Source organism: Dasypus novemcinctus, chromosome 16, assembly GCF_030445035.2.
Source record: "Dasypus novemcinctus isolate mDasNov1 chromosome 16, mDasNov1.1.hap2, whole genome shotgun sequence".
NCBI lineage: Eukaryota > Metazoa > Chordata > Mammalia > Cingulata > Dasypodidae > Dasypus > Dasypus novemcinctus.
In genome coordinates this window covers 18,343,407-18,368,795 of record NC_080688.1, presented here as the reverse complement: position 1 = coordinate 18,368,795, position 25,389 = coordinate 18,343,407, and the positions used below count along the sequence as shown (strand labels likewise).

At 35.3% G+C, this 25,389-nt stretch overlaps 1 protein-coding gene across 2 annotated transcripts; it reads right to left on the bottom strand.

The window, feature by feature from the left end:
- Nucleotides 1-2,669: 2,669 nt before the first annotated feature.
- On the bottom strand, nucleotides 2,670-25,327 carry CEP76 (centrosomal protein 76). 2 transcript variants are annotated; one of them, XM_004470000.5, is made up of 12 exons: nucleotides 25,153-25,327; nucleotides 23,783-23,938; nucleotides 22,672-22,753; nucleotides 21,838-22,062; nucleotides 20,534-20,719; nucleotides 18,682-18,779; nucleotides 16,738-16,866; nucleotides 12,532-12,720; nucleotides 8,419-8,585; nucleotides 7,162-7,495; nucleotides 5,060-5,277; nucleotides 2,670-4,624 (listed from the first exon to the last, which is right to left on the bottom strand). In XM_004470000.5, exons 1-12 carry the CDS (start codon nucleotides 25,213-25,215, stop codon nucleotides 4,486-4,488), a joined length of 1,986 nt encoding a protein of 661 aa, XP_004470057.1. In that variant the 5' UTR covers nucleotides 25,216-25,327; the 3' UTR covers nucleotides 2,670-4,485. The 2 variants fall into 2 exon arrangements, with proteins under 2 accessions (XP_004470057.1, XP_071064508.1); XM_071208407.1 differs by having other exon boundaries at nucleotides 23,783-23,973; nucleotides 25,153-25,292.
- Nucleotides 25,328-25,389: the final 62 nt, after the last annotated feature.

The following is a 25,389-nucleotide window of genomic DNA, read 5'->3' as shown; positions in this document are numbered from 1 at the left end:
CTGAAAGGCCTAGAAGAGAGTCATAAATGAAGATTATATGAATAAAAGTAACTAAAAGTGTCAAAAGAGTGGTGAAAATAAAATATGACAGATAAAACTCAAATGGTCAGGAATAAACTTAACAATATAAAGCACTTGTATTCAGAAAACTGTAACTTAGTGTTAAAAGAAATTTAAAAAGGCCTAAATAGCTGGAAGCACATTCCATGCTCACAGATTGGAAGACTAAATATCATTAAGATGTCAATTCTACTCAAGTTGATATACAGATTCAATGCAATCCCAATAAAAAGTCCACCCGCATTTATTTTTTAATTGAAAACATGATTATCAAATTTATTTGGAAGGGTAAGTGGTCCTGAATAGCCAGAAACATCTTAAAATGGAGAAGTGAACTCTCCTCTCTAGACTTTGTATTACCTAGCTATAGTGGTAAAAACAGCATGGTAATAGCAGACAGACAGACACATAGACCAATGGAACCAAATTGATGGTTCAGAAATAGACCCTCACAGGTATGGTCAAGTGATTTTTGACTAGCCTGTCAAACCCACACAGCTTGGACAGCAAAATGGTGCTGAAAGAACTGGATATCCATAACTGAAAGAAGGAAAGAGGACTCCTATCTCACACCTTATCCAAAAATTAACTCAAAATAAATAAAAAACCTAAATATAAAAGCAAGAACCATAAAGCTTCTGGAAGAAGGTATATATCTTCAAGACCTGGTGGCAGATGATGGATTCTTAAAGGACATAAGAGGAGGACTGAGATGGACTACTGATGTTTAATGTATGTAGGAGTTTTAATTAGTTTTACTGTAAAAGTGTGGAAATGAATAGAGCGAATGGTAACACATAGTAACAGCTAGTTTATAAATGGGGATGTGGCTGAAAAATGGTAGTCTATGTATGAAAAAGCCAATTAACAGAAGGCTAGAGAATATTCTAGGAATGAATAGCACAGTAAACCAAGGGGTGGATGAGAATTGTCATCGATGGTACAGACGCAAGTGTCCTTTGTGAGCTAGAGCAAACGTACATCACTATTGCAGGGTGGTGGGAATATAGAGAAGCATGGGAAACCTACAACTGGAGTGACCTATGGACTGTGGTTAGCAGTAATAATATAAAAGTCTTGCATCTATGCCAAAGAGGTACTGTTATCAACAATGGGGCAGTATGGAAAATGTGTGCCAAATGTACACTATGGACATGGTAACAATCAGATGATATATTTTATTATTTGTAATACATGTTCTACCACAGTACGGTGTGTTTCTAGAGGGCTGTTTGGGAATTCTGCATATGTGCATGATTGTTTTACAAGTTTACAACTTCTGTAACAAAAAATATATATATTTAAAAAATAATAATAGGGTGGGTTGGGGGGAAAATACACCAAATATAAGGACTATAATTAGTAGTAAAATTTTGACAATATTCTTTGCTAAGTTGTAACAAACATCTCACGACAATGCAAGGTATTGGTGGAGAGTTGATGTAGGGGACCCCTGTATGATGTTATGCATGTTTGCTTTGTAAGTTCACAACTTTTACTATATACTTATTGTTTATGTATGTTCATATATAAATGATATAAATAATAATAGGGGGGTTTGGGGGAAAATACTTTGGTTAGTAGTAATATTTTGACAGTGCTCTTTAATTATTAAAAAGGTTTAACAACCATGCAAGTTATTAGTGGTAGGATGAGGTGCCGAGAGTCCCATATGATATGTTTTGTAAGTTCATAACTATTGCTGTACACTTATTGTTTACGTATGTTTATGTATGAGTGATATACTTCAGTAAGTTAAAAAAATAATAATAAATTAAAAAAAAAAACTGACCAGTTACACCTAAAATTTATGAATGGACTGGAAAATTAGTCTTCTCAGTATACAGGCTAAAAATGACTAGAATATTTACTGGATGCAAACTCATGGCCATTATTCCAGTATGTCAGTCATTCACTGAATCTCTTTGTTAAGTATCGAACAAATAGTAGAATTCTACCCGTTTTCCTATTCTTGACCAGTACACCACAAGAAATCTTAGGAAGCTCCCTGATCCTCTTGGGGCTTCAGCTTCCCTAGGCTATCCTCCCTCAAAGTAATTCTGACCCTGTCTATAAGTGACTTGATACCCTATGTATTATCATAGTTTTTTATAGGTTGTGTGATAGATACTATGAGAGACAGATGTCTTCTACATTCCTACCTCTTGGGTAGAACCACTAAGATGAGAAACAGTGGTCTGAGGAGTGAGCAACCCCACCCCAGCTACTTAAATGGGACTTCTGCCTCCCCCAAAATATAAAGCCAACACTTCATTTACCTCCAATTTTGTGCTTGTCATGAAAATAGAAAAATGGGTTAAAATGTGTGTACTTTCTGGAACTGCCAGGTTATATATGTGTTTTTGCAGATCATAGCTAAAAATACACAGCTCAACACGTGAAAAAATTTAAAGGGCACATGGGGTGCTCAGTTAGTTTAAAGTGAATTTAGTAAGTTTTGTTTAACAGGTCCATGCCTGAGTAATGAAAATTGAAGTTTATAAGTTTCTGAACTTTTCTAATAAGTATACCTTTATATTATATTCATATAATGTATAGAGAGGACAATGTTAGTGCACATATTGTTAAAAGAATACATTACAGACATATTAGAAAAGCATTTTGTTTTTAATAGAAAAACAACTTTTATGACAGACCTAATTACACAAGGTGAGTTTAATTTTTAAAAAGAAAAATTATTAGTAAGGAGAGTAGCAGAATTCTAGAGATAAATATACTGAAATACTCTTTCAAAGTAAACCACCTTTAGAGAAAAACATCCATTCATGTCAGACTCGAGTAAAGCCATAAAAAGCATACTTATTTTAGAATGTATCTCAAAGGAGCATTTGAAATACTTGAATTACTCTGGTTGAGTAAGGCAGGAAGCCCAGCCTTAATTTTAATACAGCCTTGATCTTAATATAGTCTAGCTCTTAGGACATGGTCTCATAATTGGTAAAAAGCAATTTTCTTTCTGTTGATAGCTCTATATGTAATTTTGGCAACCTAATAAGATATCTTAATTATTTTGCTAATTCTTTTAAAGTCATGTCAGTCTTATAAGAAACATCTGATTATCTTTTTCTTTTTTTTTTAAAGATTTATTTATACCCCCCATTATTTTTTCAATGAAGAATTCTTAGAAGGATAGTTTGTTTCCAGACTTTTAAAACAAATTAAATCATAACTATTTATTATAAATAAAAATAAGAAAAATAGTAAATTTTAGTATTCCTTTAGATTTTAGTTTTTATAAAACATTAAATCATTTGCAGTGGTAAATTAAAATGATTTAAAAAGATTAATAATTTGCATAGCCAGCTGGTATATAGTTCCTGTCTTAAGCAGACCAATAGATGAAGGAAAATCAGAAACCAAGCACAAGATGCAGAATGGTCAGCCAAACCCTATCACTTGTATCAGGCAGTTTCTTACAAAAAGTCAAATTGCTATTGTCTTCCCAGTGTTCACTTTTGCTTCCTTTTTAAAACTTGCTCAATTTTAAGATAAATATCAGCACAGAGTCATTCACATATACTTGCTTTTGGGGACCTCATACAATGATTCTCTGACTTACTTTAGTCTTAACTCAGATGCTTTAATCACCACAATGAAAATGTGTATGGGGGGAGCAGTTTCGGAAGGTGGAATCTGTAAATGAGGGTAGTGATTCTGAATCCTGTGATCACAGAAAATTAGCAACAGCCAGCCAATAAGAACTACAAAAAACAATTTACCATTTGGGATGCAACAGCACTTTTTTTTTCTAAAATACCCAACTCATTTTTATAATGAATAGAACTGATGAATATTTACAAATTATTTATGCACTCTCATATGAAGTTTGTTTTGTTATTAATATATATGCTTTTCTGGTATCAGTTTTCTCTTATTTTTGTCTCAAAGTACCATAAATCTCACAAATATCCATAGGCCATTGGTATACCACAAATGTCATAATCCATGAAAATGTATTTTCATCTATGTAATAAATAAATACGTTATGAGATTAATTTCCCTTGATTTGTATAAAATAATCCTATCAAACCTATGAAAATTATCATATTGCTTTTACTATGACTCAGACCCTTAGAGAAATATTTTTCTGATTACCATTAATGTAAAGAAAACTTCGTAAATTTACATTCATATTTAAACTACTGAATACCTGTAAACAAAGTAGTATTTATTAAAATAGAATATACACTTAATTTATACTAAATTCCACTCAAGATTTATACAAGTTTTTCATCCTTAATTTTCAAATATACACATCATTACTTTTGCAAACATTATCAGTCAGGTATATACAAAAATTGAAATATGACATCCAAGTCAGATTGTGATTTTAAAATAAGGAACCCCTAAACAGCTAGTAGTATACAATATGTAAAATTCCAATAAAAGACAGGTATAATAGCCCTATAATACTGAGCGATATTTACAAGCAAACATGATCCAAACAGCACATGCAGATTCGGGGTAAGTAAACACTCGGACACGAACTGCCAGTCGCACTTGGTCTCCACGGCAACAGATTATTTCTTCACAGAAAGGAGACCTATATAAAAAAGGAAAATGATTCAATTGAGAAATTGAACATAGACTATACTTTCTTATTTCCAAGTAAAGCAGTATTTAAAATAAATGTTTAAAACCCTGTCTCTGCTACCAACAGCTCTGTAACTTGAGTCTAGTTATTCAAATTATAGACTCCTTCCCCATGGCTTATAAATTTAAAAAATTATACTAGACAAGATGAGAGATTTTTAGGTGAGACTGCACCAAAATCACCAGGGACTTTATCCCAAGACATATCTACTAGGACTAAATTTCAGACCAAATGAATCAAAATCTGAGGCAAGGAGGCTCAGTTGTGTATGTTTGATGAAAACTCCCCATGTGATTTTGATGTCATTCCTAAATAACTACTTGACAAATTGATCTCTGAGATTCCTAAACCAGAAATATTTATTATTCCATAAATTATACTTACCGAAGACATGTAGCAAATGCACGCCTTGCATTTCTATACACAAAATGGATTGGGAACCCTTTAAATGTGTGGCCATCAGGCACAGCCCTCCGTATGGCGTCTTGAAATTCTTCATTGCCTGAGGATATGCTTGTTGTACGCTCAAATTCATAAGAAGCCAAAGCTGGCGATAAAAGATAGGAAAGCTGGTCTTCCCAAACAGTAGTGAGGCCAAGATCCTGCATAATCAAAAGAAGGAGAGAAAAATGAAATATATCTACATTTAAGAAACCAACTATAATAAAAATGTTGTTTATTTTAATATATGCCAAGAAAAAATTTTTTTAACCTGTCATAATTTTTAAATTTTCCTATTATTACAGGGATATACAGAAAAAGAAAATAAAAAGAACTATAGATATCAGGTTTTACTTCTTAGAGAAATAACCAAAAAAATTTTTGTACAATGTCCAAGGCCCCAAATCCCATACCAGAGATATTGAAGAAGCGTCTACTAGAAAAGACCTTATAGGATGTCCCTAATATGGAAGACAGTGTCACTGAATTTTGAGATCACAATTTATTTCATTTTTAACTCTTCACAAGGGACCCCAATAGTCTATGATCATCTATGCCATTTCTGCGGCAAAATTAGAATCTCACTCCACTTACATGAAACATCTAGTTTAAGCAAATTCAGAGAAAGAACACTGGAGGGTTACCAGGGGCTGAGAGGAGAGGAAAAGGGAAATTACTGCTTAATAAGTAGAGCTTTTTCTGTTTTGGGTGATGAAAGTTTTAGTAATCTAAGGTGGTGATAGCACAACATTGAAAAGTAATTAATACCATTGAATTGTGTACCTAAAAATGGTAAAAATGGCATGTTTTATGTCATATATATTTGTTACCATGAAAAAACAAACAAAAGTTTGAATATCACTGGTTTACAGGCACCATTAACTTAGCTAGTGATTAACATCGGAATCTAGCACAACTCTCTTTTCTTTGTCTGGACATAATTATTCTTATGATACAATAAGATGATGATTTTATTTGCAACCAGGGCCTCAGGAAAGAACGACTAGGAAGTATGAGTGATGGAGAAGGAAAGCAATGCAGGATTTGCATTTCCAGCAGTATGACAGACCAGGTATCCTGATGGACTCTATCGCTGAAAACATACTACAAAGGCTAGAGTAAAGATGTCTCCAAACATACTTTTAAATGTTTTGATGAGTTGCCAAGTGAATAAGCTAAGAGTACATGATTGGGACAAACCTATGAGTAACTGGGAATCCAGAGAACTTATTTGATAAATCAGTTTGCCTTTGATGGCCTCATGGAACATGGAAAACAGAGCTTAGCCAAGGTGGGAAGTCCTACAGGGGGGGAACCCTAGAATGAATTGGAAATAAATCGTTGGCAGGAATTTTGAATTCTAGTCTTTTGTTGGCTGTGTGTGCTGCATATAAGTTTTCCCACTCCGAGAGTTATCTTTCACTCTTCTAAGGGTTCCTTTTGATAAACAGAAGTTCTAATTTTAATGTAGCAAAATATATTAATCTTTTCTTAAAGAAAAGATTGCTTTCGGGATCGTCTTTAAGGCACTTTACAGAAGAACTTGAAATGGCTAATAAACAATAAGCCCGATCTCATTAGTAACCAGGGGAAATGTAAATTAAAGCCAGAAAGAGGATATCATTTTATATCTCAACTGTGTAATAGGAAAACAAAATAAACAGAAACAAACCTAGAAATAAACCAAAATGAATATGAAAAAAGTATAACCTTTTTTTTTAAATGGAGAAATGATTTGAATAAAGAGGAAATCCCAATAGTGGAAGTCAGCAAAAAGTCTGACACTAAGATGTGAACTCACTACTTTTTATTTCTAGGAGGAAGTAATAAATTCTAAAAGTATTAGTGAATCTGAAAATTTCTGAGTCTCAGAACTTAACCCTCATGAATTTTGAAACTGTAAGTTTCACAAAGGTAAGGACTGTATTTGTTTTGTTCAGGGCTACAATAGAATTTGGCACTGTAGTACACACCAGAAAAAAATTATTAAATATGGAAATAAATTTCAAAATTGATGGTACCACAACTTTTTCCATGCTCCTTACCTTCCTGTGTTCTGACACGAGTAGCCTTAGCTGCATTTCCATTTCATTGCTTGTTCCTGAAGCGTCAATCATGGACTCACACAGAGGGGGAAAGGGAGGAAGTGAGGTTGTTGCTCCTGGAGCACACACAGATTTAATTGCTTCTTCACTCATGGGTTTCCATTTGGATTCATCACTCAAATCAAACACACAGACGTCTACTGAGTCAGACGGCTGACAATTTCCCAGGAACATCTGATGATTGAAAACACAACCGATTGTTCGATATGGGTACAATGGTTTGGGCTGTTCAGCAAGTGGAGGTTCATCAGGATTGATAGGTTTGTGGATGTACCTAAAAAAATTAAATAACAATTTCATATAATGAGAACTTAAAACATAAGAAAATAGCATCTCACTGAAGAAAAAATCTTTTCTAACACTTAAGGCCCTAACTATTTCCCAGTGTTAGAGTTTATACTTGCTTTTTCACAGGATTACTCTACATTAATTTTATGGCACATCTGCTTATATATAAACTAACTTTATTCCTTTAACACTAGAATATATTTTATGCATATTATTAAGATCAAAAAAGTTAATCTCAGATAACACAATTAAAATAATTTAACTATACATAAGTAGGCACAACTAACCAAATGATTATCAATAAAGGAGAAAGAGTATAAAATGGGAAGAGGGTCTAGGGCTGTCCTTTAGGAACACCAACATTTAAAGACAAGATGAAGGAAAACTGAGAACAAGAACAGCCAGAGAGGAAAAATGAAAACTGAAAGACCATGATATCATGGAAGCAAAGGAAAAAGACTGTTCCACTAAGGAGCGAGTACTCAACTCTTTCAAAATGTGATGATAAGCTAAAGGACTAAAAAAATGTCCAGTAGACTTATCAAAAGGTAGTTGGTGACCACATCAAGTTTTCAAAAGAAATCATGATATACAACTAGGCTTAAGGGTGATCAAGAAAAAAAATATGTCAATTATACAAAATATACAATATTTATAGAAAATGTATAAGGAAAAGTAAATATTATATTTACCAGTATCATGCTGGTAAAGAATATTTTAGGGGTACAATTTTTTCAGAATTTATTTGCATTGCTTCAATTGAAGCAATATTTTATATAGGCACCAAAAAAGACTCTAATAACTGACATTCTTAATATGTACTTTGAGTATTGTCAGTATGAACAAGAAATGTGTATTTAAACCATTTACACCTTCTTTTTAATATTCTTTTAAACACATTTAACTAACCTGTGTCCTGTTAAACTCTCCCAGAAAGTGATGGTTCCGTCAGTCCCACAAGTCATTACCCAGGCGTGAGGTACTCCTTTGGCCTTAGTCCCTACACAGACAAAGGCTTCTAGTCCGTATCCAAGAAGCAGGCTGCACAGAAGGTTAGCATGATCTTCACAGTCACCCTAGAAAATTCCGTGAGTTAAAACTAAGTATTTACTCCTTCATCATGCTTCTTCATCAAATATTTAAATACAAAACTACAGTAAAAATGTATTAATAAACTTTTTCACTTTTAATCATCAGTCCAGTGATAAGCTAAAATAACAGGGAAAACAAAGAGGATGGTACTTCTAAAACAGTCTAAATCATCTAACAAAGTTTGTGCTCACCAATCTGATAGTCATAATGTGTACTGTTAAATAGGGAGCATTCAGATTTAAAAGTTTATAAATAACTTATAAAATATAAAAAGAAAAGCAATAAGATTCCCACAGATGAACAGTTAAAAGGACATAGACCAGTCAAGAATGATAGAGTAGGAAACACAAATAAATGGAAAAATGTACAGTAGAGTATCTTTGCATCATAATTTCAAGGAAATACATACATAGGAAAAATGGGAGAAAAACAACAAAATGTCATCAATGATGGTAAGGGTATATGTACTTTTCCCTCTATTTTCCAAATTATCTTTAACATGGTTATATTACACAATTCAAAAAATATATGAAGACTACTAAAAACAAGAGAAAATATCTGACAAATATGTTCTGTGAAAAAAGCATTATTAAACAGTATGGCTGCAATTATGAAAAAATACGTACATAAGTGAAGAAGGGCTATAGGTAATAAGCAAAAGCAGAATAATTATTGAGTGTTAAAATGAAGGATACTTCTTTCACAAAATATTTGCATTAGAGGCACAACACTGCTTTTTAAAACACTATTATAGGGAAGCGGATGTGGCTCAAGCGATTGGGCTCCCATATACCACAATGGAAGGTCCAGGGTTTGATCCTGGGGCCTGCTGGTGAAAGCAAGCTGGCCCGAGGGAGTGCTGGCCCATCCTGGAGGGCTGGCCTGAGCAGAGAGCTGGTGCAGAAGATGACACAACAGAAAGAGACATAGAGGAGAGACAATAAGAGACACAGCAAACTAGGGAGCTGAGGTGGTACAAGAGGTTGAGCACCTCTCTCCCGCTCCAGAAGGTCCCAGCTAAAGAGAAGACAAGCAGACACAGAAGAACATACAGTGAATGGACATAGAGAGCAGTTGAGGGGGGGGAAATAAATAAATAAATCTTAAAAAAACAAAAACACTATTATAAAACAAACACATTTTTAAAAAATTATAAAATGTAATATCCAAAACCTTTCAGACCTAGGAATTTCTGTTCTGGGATTTTATCCTAAAAAATTCAAAGTGAAAATTATAATATGCTCAAAGGTATCTAATGCAAAAATTAATGTACAATAAAATTTTTAAAAATTGGAAGCAAGCCTAACTCTGCCAAATGAAACACTTCCTACAATTAAGGAAATAGTTCAGTAGACTCTGTATCTCAATTCAAGAAAACTTATTCAGCCACTAAAATATGGAAATCATAAAGACTGCAGTAACACATGGAAAATATTCATAGCATAATTCTAAATTATAAAGCAGGGTAAAAAATGCTATTATATCATAATTATAATTGTGAAAAAATGTTACATATCCATGGATAAAGAAAAGTCTTAAAAGCTGAAAAATTGGGAATAGAATTATGAGTGAAGTTTCAGCTTGTGAAATTTTCTTTATAGTTTGCAATGCCATTGTGCAACAAAAATATTTTAAATGTTTACATTTTCAAGTTTCTAACTTTAAAAGGAGCTCTCTCTTCAAAGAAACTTCGGTAGACAAAATAAAAGTGAATAAAAGGGATAATTATCTGCCTTATAAAAGAATTAATTACCTAATTTAAAATATGTACCATTCCTATTAGAGTTGAAATTAAAATTTTTTAAATCCATATACACAACTTTTGGGGACTGTACCTTGGGAATAAATCAAAATAACTTTTTTGATAAGTTTAACTGTTGGTCTTTCCAACTAACAAATCAATCTCTCACCCATGGGTTTCTTCCACTGTATAGGCTTTACCTGTGAATACCCATACTACTTATACAATCTCAGACTAAACATAAACTACTTCAAAACAATAATACATTAAAGAAATTTCTTTTTTCTATCCTGTTTCAATAGGATTTGAATGCTAAAAATATTCTTACTCGTTTATTATATTATCAATATTTTTAGAACACAGAAGATTAGGAAACATTCTTTAATCTGTAAAGTTAGTTTACTGAAATAGATTTATTAAAAAGCTTTAACATTAATACATTTATATATATTCTTAATTATACACTGTATTTGGACCTAAACAAAATACCATGCAATTTCAACATTATTTTTCCATGTTGACTTTGTACTGCCATTTTCTCCCTTTAAAACCTTTTTTGTTCCACAGACCCCTCTGCCAGCGAGGTGAAAACCATGGATCCCATACTAAGTGCACACTATACAATGTATTATTTAATAAACATATCACACCTGCACCAATACATCCCCACTAGAATAATGCTTTTATGAATTTTTAATTCAAGCTCACGGACCACCTGATATCTTTCCACAGACCCCTTGGGGGTCCATGAACCCCTGATTAAGAACCCCTGTTTTAAAAATATATTACCCAATGTCCATTAACAAATGAATGGATAAACAAAATGTGATATATACATACAATGCAATATTATTTGACCATAAAAAGGAATGAAGTTCTAATACAACATGGGTGAACCCTGAAGGTATCATGTTGAGTGGAATAAGCAGACAGAGAAGGACAAATATTGTATGATCTCACTTATATAAAGTAATTAGAATATGCAAATCACAAACTCAGAAACTAGAACAGAGGTTACCAGGGCCCAGGGTGAGGATAGGAAATAGAGAATCGAACCTCAATTGATAGGGAGTTTCTGTGTGAGGTGAGGAAAAAGTTTTGGTAATGGATGGTGGAGATGGAAGCATAACATTGTGAATGTAAATAACACAACTGAAATAAGTTAAAATGGGAAACTGCAGGTTATATATGTTACTGGAATAAAAATGTTAAATACCCATAGAATTGCACAACACAAAGAATGAACCCTAATGTAAACTATGGATATATTACATCCATATTATATATTAGCATAATTATATTAGGTTATCATACTACAATCATAGTACTGTTTCATCAGTTGTAACAAAGGTACCACACCGATGCAAATTGTTAATAGGGAAAACTGGGTAAGAGTGTGTGTGGCAGGAGTTGGTGTGTGGGAATTCTGTATTTTCTACATGACCCCTCCGTAAACCTACAACTACAACTGCTTTATTTATTTACTTATTTTAAAGATTTATTTATTTATTTATTCTCCACCCTCGGCCCAGTTGTCTGTTCTCTATGTCTATTTGCTGCGTCTTCTTCATCTGCTTCTGTTGTCAGTGGCACGGGAATCTGTGTTTTTTTTGTTGCGTCATCTTGTTGTGTCAGGTCTCCATGTGTGCGGTGCCATTCCTGGGTAGGCTGCACTTTCTTTCGCGCTAGGCAGCTCTCCTTACGGTGCACTCCTTGCATGTGGGGCTCCCCTACACGGGGGACACCCCTGCGTGGCAGGGCACTCCTTGCGCACATCAGCACTGCACATAGGCCAGCTCCACAGGGGTCAATGAGGTCCAGGGTTTGTACCGCGGACCTCCCATGTGGTAGATGGACGCCCTAACCACTGGGACAAGTCCGCTTCCCCTACAACTGCTTTAATTATGGTTTTGATTCAGACACTGCCTCTAATTCATTGTTAAATTTACCTTTATATCTTGGTTTCTATATTTCTAAAATGACATTACAGTACCTCCCAGGGATCACATTAAGTGACATAAGAAAGTATATGAGAAAATAAAGATAAGTGTTTTAAGTACTGACATTTAAATGTTATGAAAATGGTGAAAACAAGATTCTGATTTCTGAGTTAATTTTTTAAAAACTACTGTAAACTCAAGAATAGTTAGGATGTACTGCTATTTAATTCTATTATGCACGAATGATACCTTGTTTCTACAGAGAAAGGCCAGCAGAGTGCACCACTGCTCCTGTTTTCCTCCTCCTCCAATAACAGGGGCTCTTTCATAACCAAGGACATTAACAAATCTTGCTGCTTGCCTTGGAGTATCCAGAAGTCGTCCAGCTCGAAGTGGTTTAACATAGGAACAGACTGGTCTGTTTATCCCATTTTCATCCTGGAGAAGGAAGGGAAGGATATTATTTTGTAGTGATAGATTAATCGTCCCCTACATTAGCACCTTTCCTTATAATATATTAATGTGGGATAAAATAATTCTCAATACCATTTACAGAGTGCTTGCCTTACATATGGCACAAGGCTGCTGAGTGCCATGGGTACAATTTCTAATATTTTCACCTCACAGAGGCACAAACTGTGGCTACAGTTATAATGCACTAGGGTAGCATTCAAACCCAGATCTGACTCCAAAGCCTTTAAGGGGTGATCTAAGCCTGAGTGTTCTTTCATATTATCAAACAGAATTCAGTAATATATATTCAGAGAGAACAAATAACTTTTCTGATTTCTTGATATAACAACAATGATTTTGTTTCTGTTGGTAATCACACTCAGAGATCTTTAGGAAACTGATGTGTGAACCAAGTCAATCAAAGGCAGAGTTTTGAAAACCATTTTAGGTTTCTAAATACGGGATGTATCCTAGTGCTTGTACTGAGTACCTGCTGTGTATACCAAAGTCTCTGATCACTATGTAATACTCCTGAAGTCCGTATTCTCCTTATCCATGTCTCAGGACAGCAAAGAAAATGGACCACTTCCTCTTCAGGATTCAGAGATGACTTAACACTTTCTTGTGGCAGGGCTTATCAGGAAATAAGACTGAACACACCCACACAAGTACTACACGTATGAATTATCGGTACCACTGATCTCTTTCGACTTTACAAAAACATCCCCTCTCCAACCTAATGCAATTATCTTAACCAGAAAAAAAAAGCAACTTCATCTGTCATTTACACTCTGTTATAGTGAGAAAGATGATACATTTTTATATGTTGCAGAACAAAATGACTAATATAATTTCCACTCATACCTATGATTCTCTAAAAGCCTCCAAGTTTTAAAACAGAAAATCATGATTCTCATTTTGAAGGGAAGTAGGGAACTATTATTTTGTTTTCCTTTACATTAACTCAGCATTGCTAATAATCCATTGTAGTATGAAAACATTAGGTACTGAAATCACAACCTGATCATTAAAAGGATAGCCCCAATCCTTATATTTATAACATCTTCCTAAAACTCAACAGTCTTAGAGTTCAATTTATTTAACATTTTTAAATTTCTTGCATTAAAAAGTCAGAAGCCACCATTAAATGAGCTACTATTGTGCTACAGCAAAACCATTAAGAGGAGGGAAAAAAAATGGATTTATTAAGTATAATAACACTGGTAATTCCACAGATCTTTGGTTAAGATAAAGGTCATTAATTCAATACGAGTTACCCTTATTCTCACAACTCCTCTAAAAGGCAAGAAAAAGGTTGAGTACATAAAGTGGATGCATTTGCCCCAATCCATCATCAATAGTAACATCTTGAATATAAGAGACATCATTATATATCTCATCACAGGCAAGCCAAAGTCTTAAATTTTCTAGGATAGTGCCATATTTTTAATATTATTCAAATATATCCCTACATGCTAAATGAAATTTTCAATTCAGTTTCTCTGTCACACTAGCCACATTTAAAGTGCTTGACAGCCATACCTGGCTTGGGGCTACCATTTGGTACAACTCAGATACAGAGCATACCATCATTGTAGAAAGTTTTATTGGATAGCACTGCTCTAAATCATCTCGTCTAGGGACTGGGAACACGGAAAATTCTTTTTCAAACCATGTCTAATAATTTTTTGGTTTTAAAACTATAGTTTTTGTAATCAGAATGACTACCTTAAATAACAATAATTTTATATCTAGTTAAATATAGGAAGAAGCACTGAGAAACAGCATTTTATTTTATACATTTATTTAGAAAGAGGTGGCACAGTCAAACCAAAGAGGCAGTAGTCAAAACTGCAATTTCATAGACTCTGCCATTGCTGAGTTGCTGTTTGATCTTAGAAAAGACTCTTCACTTCTCTCTCCTTCATAGCATTTACAAAAAGTGGTAGGGAAGAAGATTTGCCTCAATGGATAGAGCATCTGCCTACCACATGGGCGGTCCAAGGTCAAAACCAGGGCCTCCTGACCCATGTGGAGCTGACCCATGCGCAGCGCTGGTGCACACAGGGAGTGCCCCCCATACAGGGGTGTCCCCTGCATAGGGGAGCCCCACGTGCAAGGAGTGCGGCCCATAAGGAGAGCTGCCCTGTGCAAAAAGAGTGTAGCTTGCCAGGAATGGCGCCACACACAGAGAGAGCTGACACAGCAAGATGTAACAAAAAGAGACATAGATTCACGGTGCTGCTGACAAAAATACAAGTGGACACAGAAGAACACACAGCAAATGGGCAAAGAGAGCAGACAACTGGGGGGAAAGGGGGGAGAAATAAATAAAAAACAAATCTTTTAAAAAAACAAAAAAAGAACAAAAAGTGGTAAATGCCTGGTCACTTGACAATCTCATATGGTTAAGCTAAATGACCTTAAGTAGTTCAAATCTTCTTACGATGAACTCTAAGAGACAAGAAACTTCTTTAAGTAATGTTTCATAAAATGAAATTCCAATTCCTTGATTCCCTTGGCTGCATATCCCAACCATTTCCTCCTCTTTGATAGGCCATTTCTCTGATTCAGCACCTTCCTCCATTCTGAGTACTCTCTGGTACCAGATTCCACACAACAATGAATGACCGCACCTTAGACAAGACAGACATACTTTGATTGGTCTGTCCTTGTCCTTGTCCTGACATAGCTGCTACCTGGCCTACTTGTCAGTCAATATATACACAATGCTACCAGAATATGAGAAGCAGTTTCTTTCATTCCTACCACCAGCAAACTAGGGTCTCTCATTCCCAAATTCCCAATCTAGAAACTGAATCAATTTTATCCTGTCCAAAAATCTCAGGACATTTGGATAATGCTTGAGGAATGCACAAGGATCTGGGAAAACATAAGTCAAAATATTACTATACCATACTCATATAAAAACATCCATAAAAGACTAAATATATATAAAATATTTTATTAGTTCCTCAGAAGTTACAAAAATATGGATTTGACCATATAGTTTACGTTAGTTTGTTAATGCAAGAAAAGGTGCTTAGGATATAGGAAAAATAGAGGCAGAGCTATATAGTTGAAATATTGCCATTAAATATCACTGGTCACTGGCTTAGAGATGTTGTTTATATAGAAATATTAAAAATAACATTGTTTTTCCTAAAGAGGAAAAAAAAAACCTTAAAAAAACTTATGTGCTCAGAGCCCCAGCTCTGCACTTAAGAGCTAAATTTACATAGAAATTGCAAAATGTCCAAATGGTCAAGGACATATCCCGAGTTAAACAAAATGGGTTTTCATCTGATTTAAATCAAATATAGGGAAGTGGACTTGGCCCAATGTATAGGGCGTCTGCCTACCACATGGGAAGTCCGCGGTTCAAACCCCAGGCCTTCATGACCCGTGTGGTGCTGGCCCATGCGCAGTGCTGACGTGCACAAGGAGTGCCGTGCCACGCAGGGGTGTCCCCCACGTAGGGGAGCCCCACACGCAAGGAGTGCGCCCCATAAGGAGAGCTGCCCAGTGCAAAAGAAAAGTGCAGTCTGCCCAGGAATGGTGCCGCACACACGGAGAGTTGACACAACAAGATGATGCAACAGAAAGAAACATAGATTCCTGGTGCCGCTGATAAGGATAGAAGCGGTCACAGAAGAACACACAGCAAATGGACACAGAAAGCAGACCCCGGGGGGGGGGGAATAAATAAATAAATCTTTAAAAAATAATAATAATAAAATAAATCAAATATATCCAGAAAAGGTTTAAAATACAAAACTTAACTGAAATTCAAAAGCAAAATATAACAAAACATAGATTGTTTTACACCATTCATTTACTCAGTGAAAAAAGAGTATTATAAAACCAGCATTTTACTTTACAACTAAAGTTTCATTTGTCCAAAATAAATACAATTTTATACATTCGAGTTAAATAAAATTTACATATACTACAGTAAGTCTAAACTATATGTGCAAAACTTTTTGAATACAAATTACAAACCTGTGCAAAAATCTTAACAAGCCGAGAGTTGTGTGAGGGTCGAATTTGCAAATATTCTCTCCACCACTGCTTAGCATATACAAGAAACAATCGCTCTCTTTCTGCAGTTTTCTGACGTTCCAAAGCAAGCTTAAAATTTGAAAAAATAATATTTTTTCAATTCCTATTCATTTTCCATAATTACAACAAAATATCTAACAAATCTATCTACTTTCTCTCTACCCCCACCACCACCATAATCCAAGCCACCCTCTGTCTGGACTACATAACAGTCTCTTTACTGACTTCCTTGTTTCTACACTTCCCTCTAGTATAATCCATTCTCCACGCAATAGTCAAAGTGGTCTCTTTTTCCCCCAAGGGAGGTTTTTAAATAATAAATCATATTCTGTTATTCCCTTGATTAAAATACTTGAATAGTTTCCCATCACACTGCAAATTTCCTGTCCTGGCCTCTAAAATCTGGCCCTGCCTCCCTCATCCCCTTCTCTCCCTGCTCATCCACTATACTCTAGCCTCACAGGGTTCCTGGGGTGTGGCCTACAGCCCAGGGCCTTTTGTGAGAGGCTGTTTCCCACTGCCTGGAATGTCTGGCCCCAATCTCTGCATGGGTTCTTCTGGTCACTCAGACTTCCCTAATTACTCTATTTAAAGTAGCCTCCCAAGAACCACTCCATCAAATCACCCTGTAATAATTTTCCACCTAATACCTTCTACCATCTGATATTTTGTTTACTGAGTCATTTGTTTATTGTCTATCCATAACCTGTCTTATGCACAGGTACATCCCCAAATGTCTAGAAAAGTACCTGGCAATTTTTACCATTTGCTTAAGATCAATAAATATTTATTGTTAATTGTATAATTTTAAAGAGAAAACCTAGGTTAGAAACAATTTATATGACCAAAATAGAGGAATAAATTTAAATAAGCTTCAGTCATTAAAATCATAAATATGATAGCAGAAACAGAAAAATATTTTTAAAATAACATTAAGAAAGTGGAACTCATGTTTTTACTTATTTATATATTACACATAATTTATGAATAACATGGTTAATACACATACATACACATACACACACACATATTTCTTTATTCAAGTAATATCAAGGTTGATTCCACCACATGGTTTCAGGTATATGCACCACCTGATATATCTCGTATGCTAGAGATTAAAGGTAGATGGCATTTAGACCAAGAAGGAAGGGGAAGTCTCAGGAAAATGGAGAACTTTGTTTGCCTGGGAGAAAGAGACTAGCAATCTAAAATCAAGTAACAAAGAACATCAAAGAACAATATGAAGGGCAGGATGGGGTAAATGTGCAATTTAGGACTCAAGTGTATAGTCAAGAGAATCATTCCAGAAGTGCCATTCCAACAAGTTAGCAGATAATCATAACTTCAAGACTGGCAAGAACTAAACTGGAATGGAAGCCCAAGTTGAAGGAGTGAAGAAAACCACTGGTCCCATAAGGCCCAGGGAGAAAGTAATTCCTCAAAAATTATACAGTGGAATTAGGAAAGAAAGTCTCTCCAAACACATTCCAGAAGTGTCAAGCACTTACTTGCGCCTTGAAGAGTAGAGCAGAAATCACAGGACAAAGCAATCTCTTAATGTCCTTGAAAGGGCTGTTCAAGTGCAACCCTCCTCATGTTACTCCCTGAGCCTTTATTCCCTTCAGATTTGTAATTCTTATGTTGGAACTGTTAACACTGTTTCAGTGAATGTTCCTTCTATTTCCTAAACTAGACTACAGACTCCTCTCTAGGAAAACAATCTTGAGTTTATTCTTTTCCTCATTGTTTTTGTTAAGTTTTGAAGTACTGATTAAAAAACTAATAAGTGATAATTTTCTAAAAAGAGAGTACTTTCTAGGGTAGAGAGATAAATATACTACTATGAAAACAAATATACAGAGCAAAGAAATTCAGATTATTTACCTGTGTGTTCACTACTTCTTGAGATAACATTTGATTGAGTGGAGGGTACATTTCAAGTTTTATACTTAAAATTCCTACAGAAACTTTTGATTCTGTGCCTATAAATATAAATAAAAATTTAGAATATCAGAACTTTGAATATTATATATATTTAGTCAAACAATGTCTAACCAAAATAATTCAGGAATTTGCTACTCTACCACGTACGTGGAATAAAGATAATATTCAACATCATCTTTAATATTCATATTAAAAATCAGTCAAATCAAATTAGAGCTTTTACTTTTTACAAAGGTTTTTATCTAATTATAAGGAGAATTCCTATTTCCTTGCTTGCTAATCATGTTTTAAGGACCTTTTGGGGCCTAAGGATTTGGGACTCTTAACTTTTAGCTTTGTAAAATGTATACTACCAACCAGACTTACATTAAAAACTAATTTAAAGTAATATTAACCCCCCATTTTTACTCCATGAAAAAAGAAATTTCCTATAATCTTTGTCAACATAATAAATTCCTATTTATCCCATTTCTTTAGTTGAGTACTAATTTTCAATCCAAGTTGAATTTTAAAATTAGAAAATATACTTCACACCAGAACCATTTGTTCAATCAGAATATGCTTGCTTCCAGGGCATTACTGTGATTATCATGTTAGACCTTTTCTTAAAGACAAATACTAGGCATTTTTTTTTAAACATTAATTTTATTTATTTATTCTCCCCCACCCCCACTGTTTAAGGTGGCTGTCTGCTCTCTATGTCCGTTCACTGTGTGCTAGCTGTGCTAGCTGTGTCTGTTCATCTTCTCTTTAGGAAGCTCTGAGAAGCAAACCTGGGACCTCCCATGTGGGACAGAGGTTCTCCATCACTTGAGCCACCCCAGCTCCCCGGTTTGTTGAGTCTCTCATTGTCTTTCCTCTTTGTGTTTCTTTGTTGTGTCATCTTGTTGTGTCAGCTTGCCTTCTCCAAGAGGCACCAGAAACTGAACCCAGGACCTCCCATGTGGTAGGTGGAAGCCCAATCCCTTGAGCCACATCCGCTTTCCCAGGTATCATTTTTGAAAATAAATTTCCTACATTAAAATTTTTCTCTACTTCTTAAGGAAAAACACATTCGGGGTCTGACTCACCAAAATCTAAATTGACTATATTGTGCACTGGCCAGGTTTAATTCTGTGACTGTTACAATACGAAAGTAATTCCATTACATATTAAGTATGAACTACTCATAAGTTGGTTTTTGATTTTCTTTCTATAAGCAAAGATGTTTTACACATCAGGCAGTATGCAAGACTCCAAGGACAGTGGTGAATAGGGACACACCATCTCAGCCCTCAAGGAGTACTATCATTGACAGTGATGTTGAACAAGTTATCACCTTTTGAAGTCTCACTTCCCCACAGGTGAATACTTGAGAGAACATTACCTACTCTATATTCTGGAAGAACCACTGTAGCAGTAAGCCACTGGCACTGAGGGGGATATACTGTATTCCCAAGTGTGCTGGAGTAGACTGAGCTTTGTTTGTTTTTAATAGATGTCAAGGATACTATAGTCATATATATAATGCTTGGGAGACAAGCATTGGGAGAAGTGGCGGGGGGAGAGGGGGAACCTCAACATTCCTGTATTTATTTTCCAGGAAAGTTTTCTTTAAGAGAGGGCCAGATTGATAATGAAGTGCTACACTCATATTATCCTTTAAGACATTTCCTGAAACCACGACACTGGGGTCTAGTTCTAACTCTCCTAATGAAATTCTCCTTTATATGGCTCCTTTTTGCTTATAAAGGTTTTTAAAATACATTTCAAATTGTGGCTATAAAAAAGTCAGTGATCCAAATCATCATACCTACACCCATAAGTTCCACAGTAAGATTCGTCACTCCATTTTCTGAGCCCAAAACTGATCGCCATTCAAGAAAATAGGATGCTACTAAAGTAGTCTCACCAAATATGTCTGTTTTGATTAGCACCATATGAATTGGATCACTTATTGATAACATTGCTGTTGAATCAGCCATTCTAGTTCCATCACCTAGCAACAGAAAACAAAGAAAAGTATACATTACATGGTCAGTTAGGCCAACATAAAAGAATACTTTTATTAAAAAGTATGCTAAATAATAAAATTTATAAAAACAAAATAAAATAATTTAGTTATGCCTCAGAAAGCATGCAATAGATTGGGAATGAAAGTACAGTCCTAATTCTATCACTAACTTTTGAGAGGACTAGTGGAATTGTGACAAGTTATCTAGTTACTTACTGCACAGCAGTGCTTTCTGATCTGTAAGAGATAAATCTTTTCTTAAAAAGTACTTAAAAGTATATTCCACTACATTAAAAAGCCTTCAAATAGGTCAAATTAATTCCCAAACTATCTTTATTTCTAAAAACCTCCAGAAATAATCACTGTATTATCTACACAAAACTGAAAAATCCAGAAACTTGGATATAGCAATTTATTTCATTAACTGCCTTACTAAATTAACATTTTTCACTAGGAGAAAAAATAAATTTTAATAGTATCTTAACCATCATAATAATCTAAAGTTCTGCAGGTATAAGTCTAAAACTTTGCTAATTGTACAAATAAATTACAAAGATTTCTATATTGACAACTAAAATGTATAAATACCTTTATAGAAAAAGATTGTTGTAAAACAATTACAGGAACTAAGTATCATAATTTTATGCTATAAAAATGAGCTATAGATTCACATCTAATTTAAACTTTAATTTTTATAAGTTATATGACATCATAAATCTAGCCACCCTTCATAACCTACGGGTGTAGGCATGATCTATCCAGTCTCCACAATATCCCCAGCACCTACCTAGCTTAGTACTACATATATAACAGGCATTTAAATGTTTATTATGAAGGAACCAACAACTAAAAGAGTCAAAAAATAATCTGTGGAGAAAGCAAGTTAGTAAACAGAAAAAAACAAAGTGGGCAGAAGTAGTTTAAATAGAATAGAAAAAAGCAATGGAGAAAAACAAGACTGGGTAGACGCATCCATTACAAATCTCTCCTAAAAGCAAAAGTTATTAAAAGTTGTTAAATATATAAATACATTTAAAGTTGTTATATAATAAAACCTCACAATGATTTACTCAATTAAACAACAGTTTACCATGGTTCCTTACCTAAGCTTTCTCTGTGTACTTCAAGTAAAAAGCCATCATGAAAATCGGGTTCACAGGCACATGGAACAGGCTTAGAACGAAAACGTTGGTTTCGAAAATGCAAACATAAAGTAAAGGTCGAACAAACTTGTCCAGGCAAAGGTTCAGGTTCTTGCAGATGTTCCAAGAAAGCTTTTCCACCCAAAACCTGAAGGTAAAGATACCTCCGTGTTGGATCAATATTAGCTGTAAAGTGTAGCAATATATATGAGGAAACTGCCAAAATAACTTGAGGAATGTGATCAAGACAATAGGAAATAACTTGACAGGAATAAAACCAAAGACAAAAACAGAGAAAGAGTAACAACTGACTATATACCAGCATCATATGCACAATGGGAAGAAGAGATACATAATCTGACATCCTTTTCCAAGTTTACCTTCTGGCTACTTTCTGTCATCTAGCAAGGAGTCAGAGGCCAGGCTCAGTATACCTTTTCTTGTTAGCTACTATCCAATATTCCTTCACCTCCACAAACCAACTTAGATAATTACCAAAGACAAGCAAGTATACTTGTCAGATAAGTATATTACTATTAAAAAAAAAAAAGGCTATATAAAATATATTATCGAAACACAAGAAATAGGTGTTCTGGTTTTGCATCTACTGTGTTGTATATTAAATCTTGATATACTTTGTACAAAGCAGAATCTATGTTTTGGGCTCATTACCACAAAAAAATTTAAGCATTTCATTTTGGAAAGATTATACAGAAATGTTTCTCATCAAATACCAACACTACAGCGCAACATTATTATCTACAACTAAATTAATGTTTTAAAAAATAAACATACTTTTTTTTAACAATGTTGATTGTCTTTCAGTAAAGCAAGCAGGATGTTTTGGAGAGGAAGAGAGTTCTTGATCAACATTGTCCTAGAAAGGCAGAAAAATATCAAAATAAATTAGAAAAAAAATTATGGTTAAGGAAGAAAATGCCAATGATAGGACTAAGCACTGAATCAAAAGTGGATAGGATAAAGTCCCCACCAAAAATCCCTTGTTTTCCTAGCATAATTAAAATAATGAAATTTTTAAAGCCTTCATAAAAGATGATACAACTGGTCACTTATAATATTAAGTAAGTAAATTGTCTCTAAACAATGTCATCCACAGAAGTGCTAAAAACAAATCCTTAATACCTCAAAGGTAAGTTTTCTCTAAACCTCATATAACATTTAGTTTTATGTTCCATCATGAACTGATTTTAATAAGGGAGTGATAGTCACATAGCAAAAGCTGTTAATAGGTCATTTTTAATAACAAATAGGTTTATAAACCTCAAAAACCAAAAAAGGATAATGTATTAAAATACTTATTCCCTGGTGTATCATGAATACCATTTCAATTTTTTGTTATATTACCCAGGTATTGAGGTCACAGTTTCTCATTATTGCCTCATTTTCGAAAGAAGGCCTACTTACTAATTGTGCACTGAAAGGCTGTCACCCTACTACTGACCTATTTGTATGAAAAGATTTGAGAGTCCTCAAGCTGTCAATTATTTTCTTAAGAAATTTATAATTTGTTAATCACAAATAATATAATCCTCCCTAAAGTGTATTTATTTTAAAAATAAATTTGTCAATCTAAAAAAATTATAGAACAAATTCAGTGAAAATGAACTTTGCTATGATGAACTAATTTGACCATAAGATATATATTTAAAGTCATTGTGGAAAAAAGAATATGGCTTAAAACTCCAATTTCATTGTTTTATAATAATTTTTGCTCTACTCAAGGTTAGTGCTAGTATATACTTGAAACAAAGATATTACTAGACAAAATGGCCTAATTTGCAAGAGATTTTACTAAAAGGAGAGGTTCCAAATATGACCCTATAAACAGTGTTCTAAGCATGAGAATATACTTAACTCTTGTTTTTTCCCCTAAAAGATTACTCACAGTAACAAAATTAAGTTCTTTCATCACATCATCAATGATTCCTCGACGTCTAAGGGCTTTGATCAAATCTTCTGTTGATAACTGTTGTTGATCAGGTGCTAATTCTTCACGTATAGTCTCAGCAAGGATTTCTCTTATTCTGCCATGGACATCCATCTATGTAGAAAACTTGCATTATGTTTGTTTGACTCCTAATGAGCACAGTTGCCAAAGCAAAAACTGCCATTTAGATTCTTTCTAAAATGCTAACTTAAAGTAATAAAAAAAAAAAAAATAAGGGGAGGGGAGGGTCAAGAGACTACACCTAGGGTGCTTGAGTTTTGGGCTTCTCAAGCTGATAGTAAATGTAAAATTGTAACCACAATTCAGTGACACAATAAAGATTTTTAAAAGGAAGAAACAGTAATTTTTGAAAAAATGAAACTACCAGTACATATTCTAGAAATACTCTATTAGCTATTTATTGTCTTTGTTACCATTTCCGCACAAATACTACTCAACCAAAATGAATCTTTTGAGAGAGGATAGTGTAACAAAAAGAACAGAGACCTGGAGAGGGCAGATCAAAGTCTGAATTATAGCTTTCAATTTATTAGATGTGTAACCTCTCAGTCAACTTTTTTCTTTCTGAATTGGTTTCCTCATCTATAAAATGGGAAAAAATTATCCTCTTATAGTTATGAGGATTAGATAAAAGATGCTAAACACCTAACATAGAGCCTGGCACACAAGTGCACAATAAATGGTAGCCTTTATTAAATAAAATTATTCCAATCTCCAGTTTTCTTACTTCAACGTACTGCATTCAGCTCAGTACCTCAAAGACTCGATGTCACTCTTGAGCTCCAAGGTATCCCGAAAACCTTCCTTACAAACACTTGAGTAACTAACTCTCTTCCATCATGTGTTTTAGAATTGCTGCTTTAAGCTACTGGCTCAATTTCAATGACAGCCCCATTTTCACCCTTAAAGTAATTCTGACTTCTGACCTAGTCCAAACACAACTTAGTCGATCTGTCAAAAATCGCTCAATAAAAACTTCATTGTCACAGCCGTCCATAACAGCAAAATCTCCTCAAACTCCCCAGCATCCCCTAGGCGGGTTTCATCCTCTGCTCCGCCTGGGAGCACAGAGCCTTCCCCGGCCGACCGTACCTCTACCCGCGCCCCCGCCCCGACCCCGGTCCATCCCTGGTCCTGCCCTAGCACTGGTCCTACCTCGGCCTTGGCCCTGCCCCAGCCTCATCCCGGGTCCAGCCCTGGTCCCGCCCCCGCCCTGCCCCGGCCCGGGCACCTAGCCCTGCCCGGCCCTGCCCCTGCCCCTGCCCCTGCCCCGGCCCCAGCTCTGCCACAGCCCGCAGCGTCCTCGCCTTGTTCAGCTGCTGGTGGATGAGCTGCTTCAGCTCGGTGGCCTTCTCCGGAGGCAGCGACATGCTGGCGTCCGCCCGGCGTCGCGCTCACAGAGGCCGCTCGCGGCAGGACCGGCTGAGCGCCGCCGCGGTCCCCAACCGCCTTCAGAGCGAGGCTGCGCCGCGCGGGCTGTCCGCGCCGCGCCTGACGGGCCCGCGCCGTCCTCTCCCGCCCCGCCCCCCCCCCCAGGCTCTCGA

Bases quoted from the DNA above. Each gene is read 5' to 3' on its own strand.
- CEP76 (XM_004470000.5), bottom strand. From the start codon at position 25,215: ATGTCGCTGCCTCCGGAGAAGGCCACCGAGCTGAAGCAGCTCATCCAC. The intron at 12,721-16,737 runs GTTTGTAATTTG...TTCCTTCTCCAG, and splicing joins TTGTTAAGATTTTTGCACAG to GATGAAAATGGGATAAACAG. The intron at 4,625-5,059 runs GTAAGTATAATT...TTTTTTATATAG, and splicing joins GCATTTGCTACATGTCTTCG to GTCTCCTTTCTGTGAAGAAA.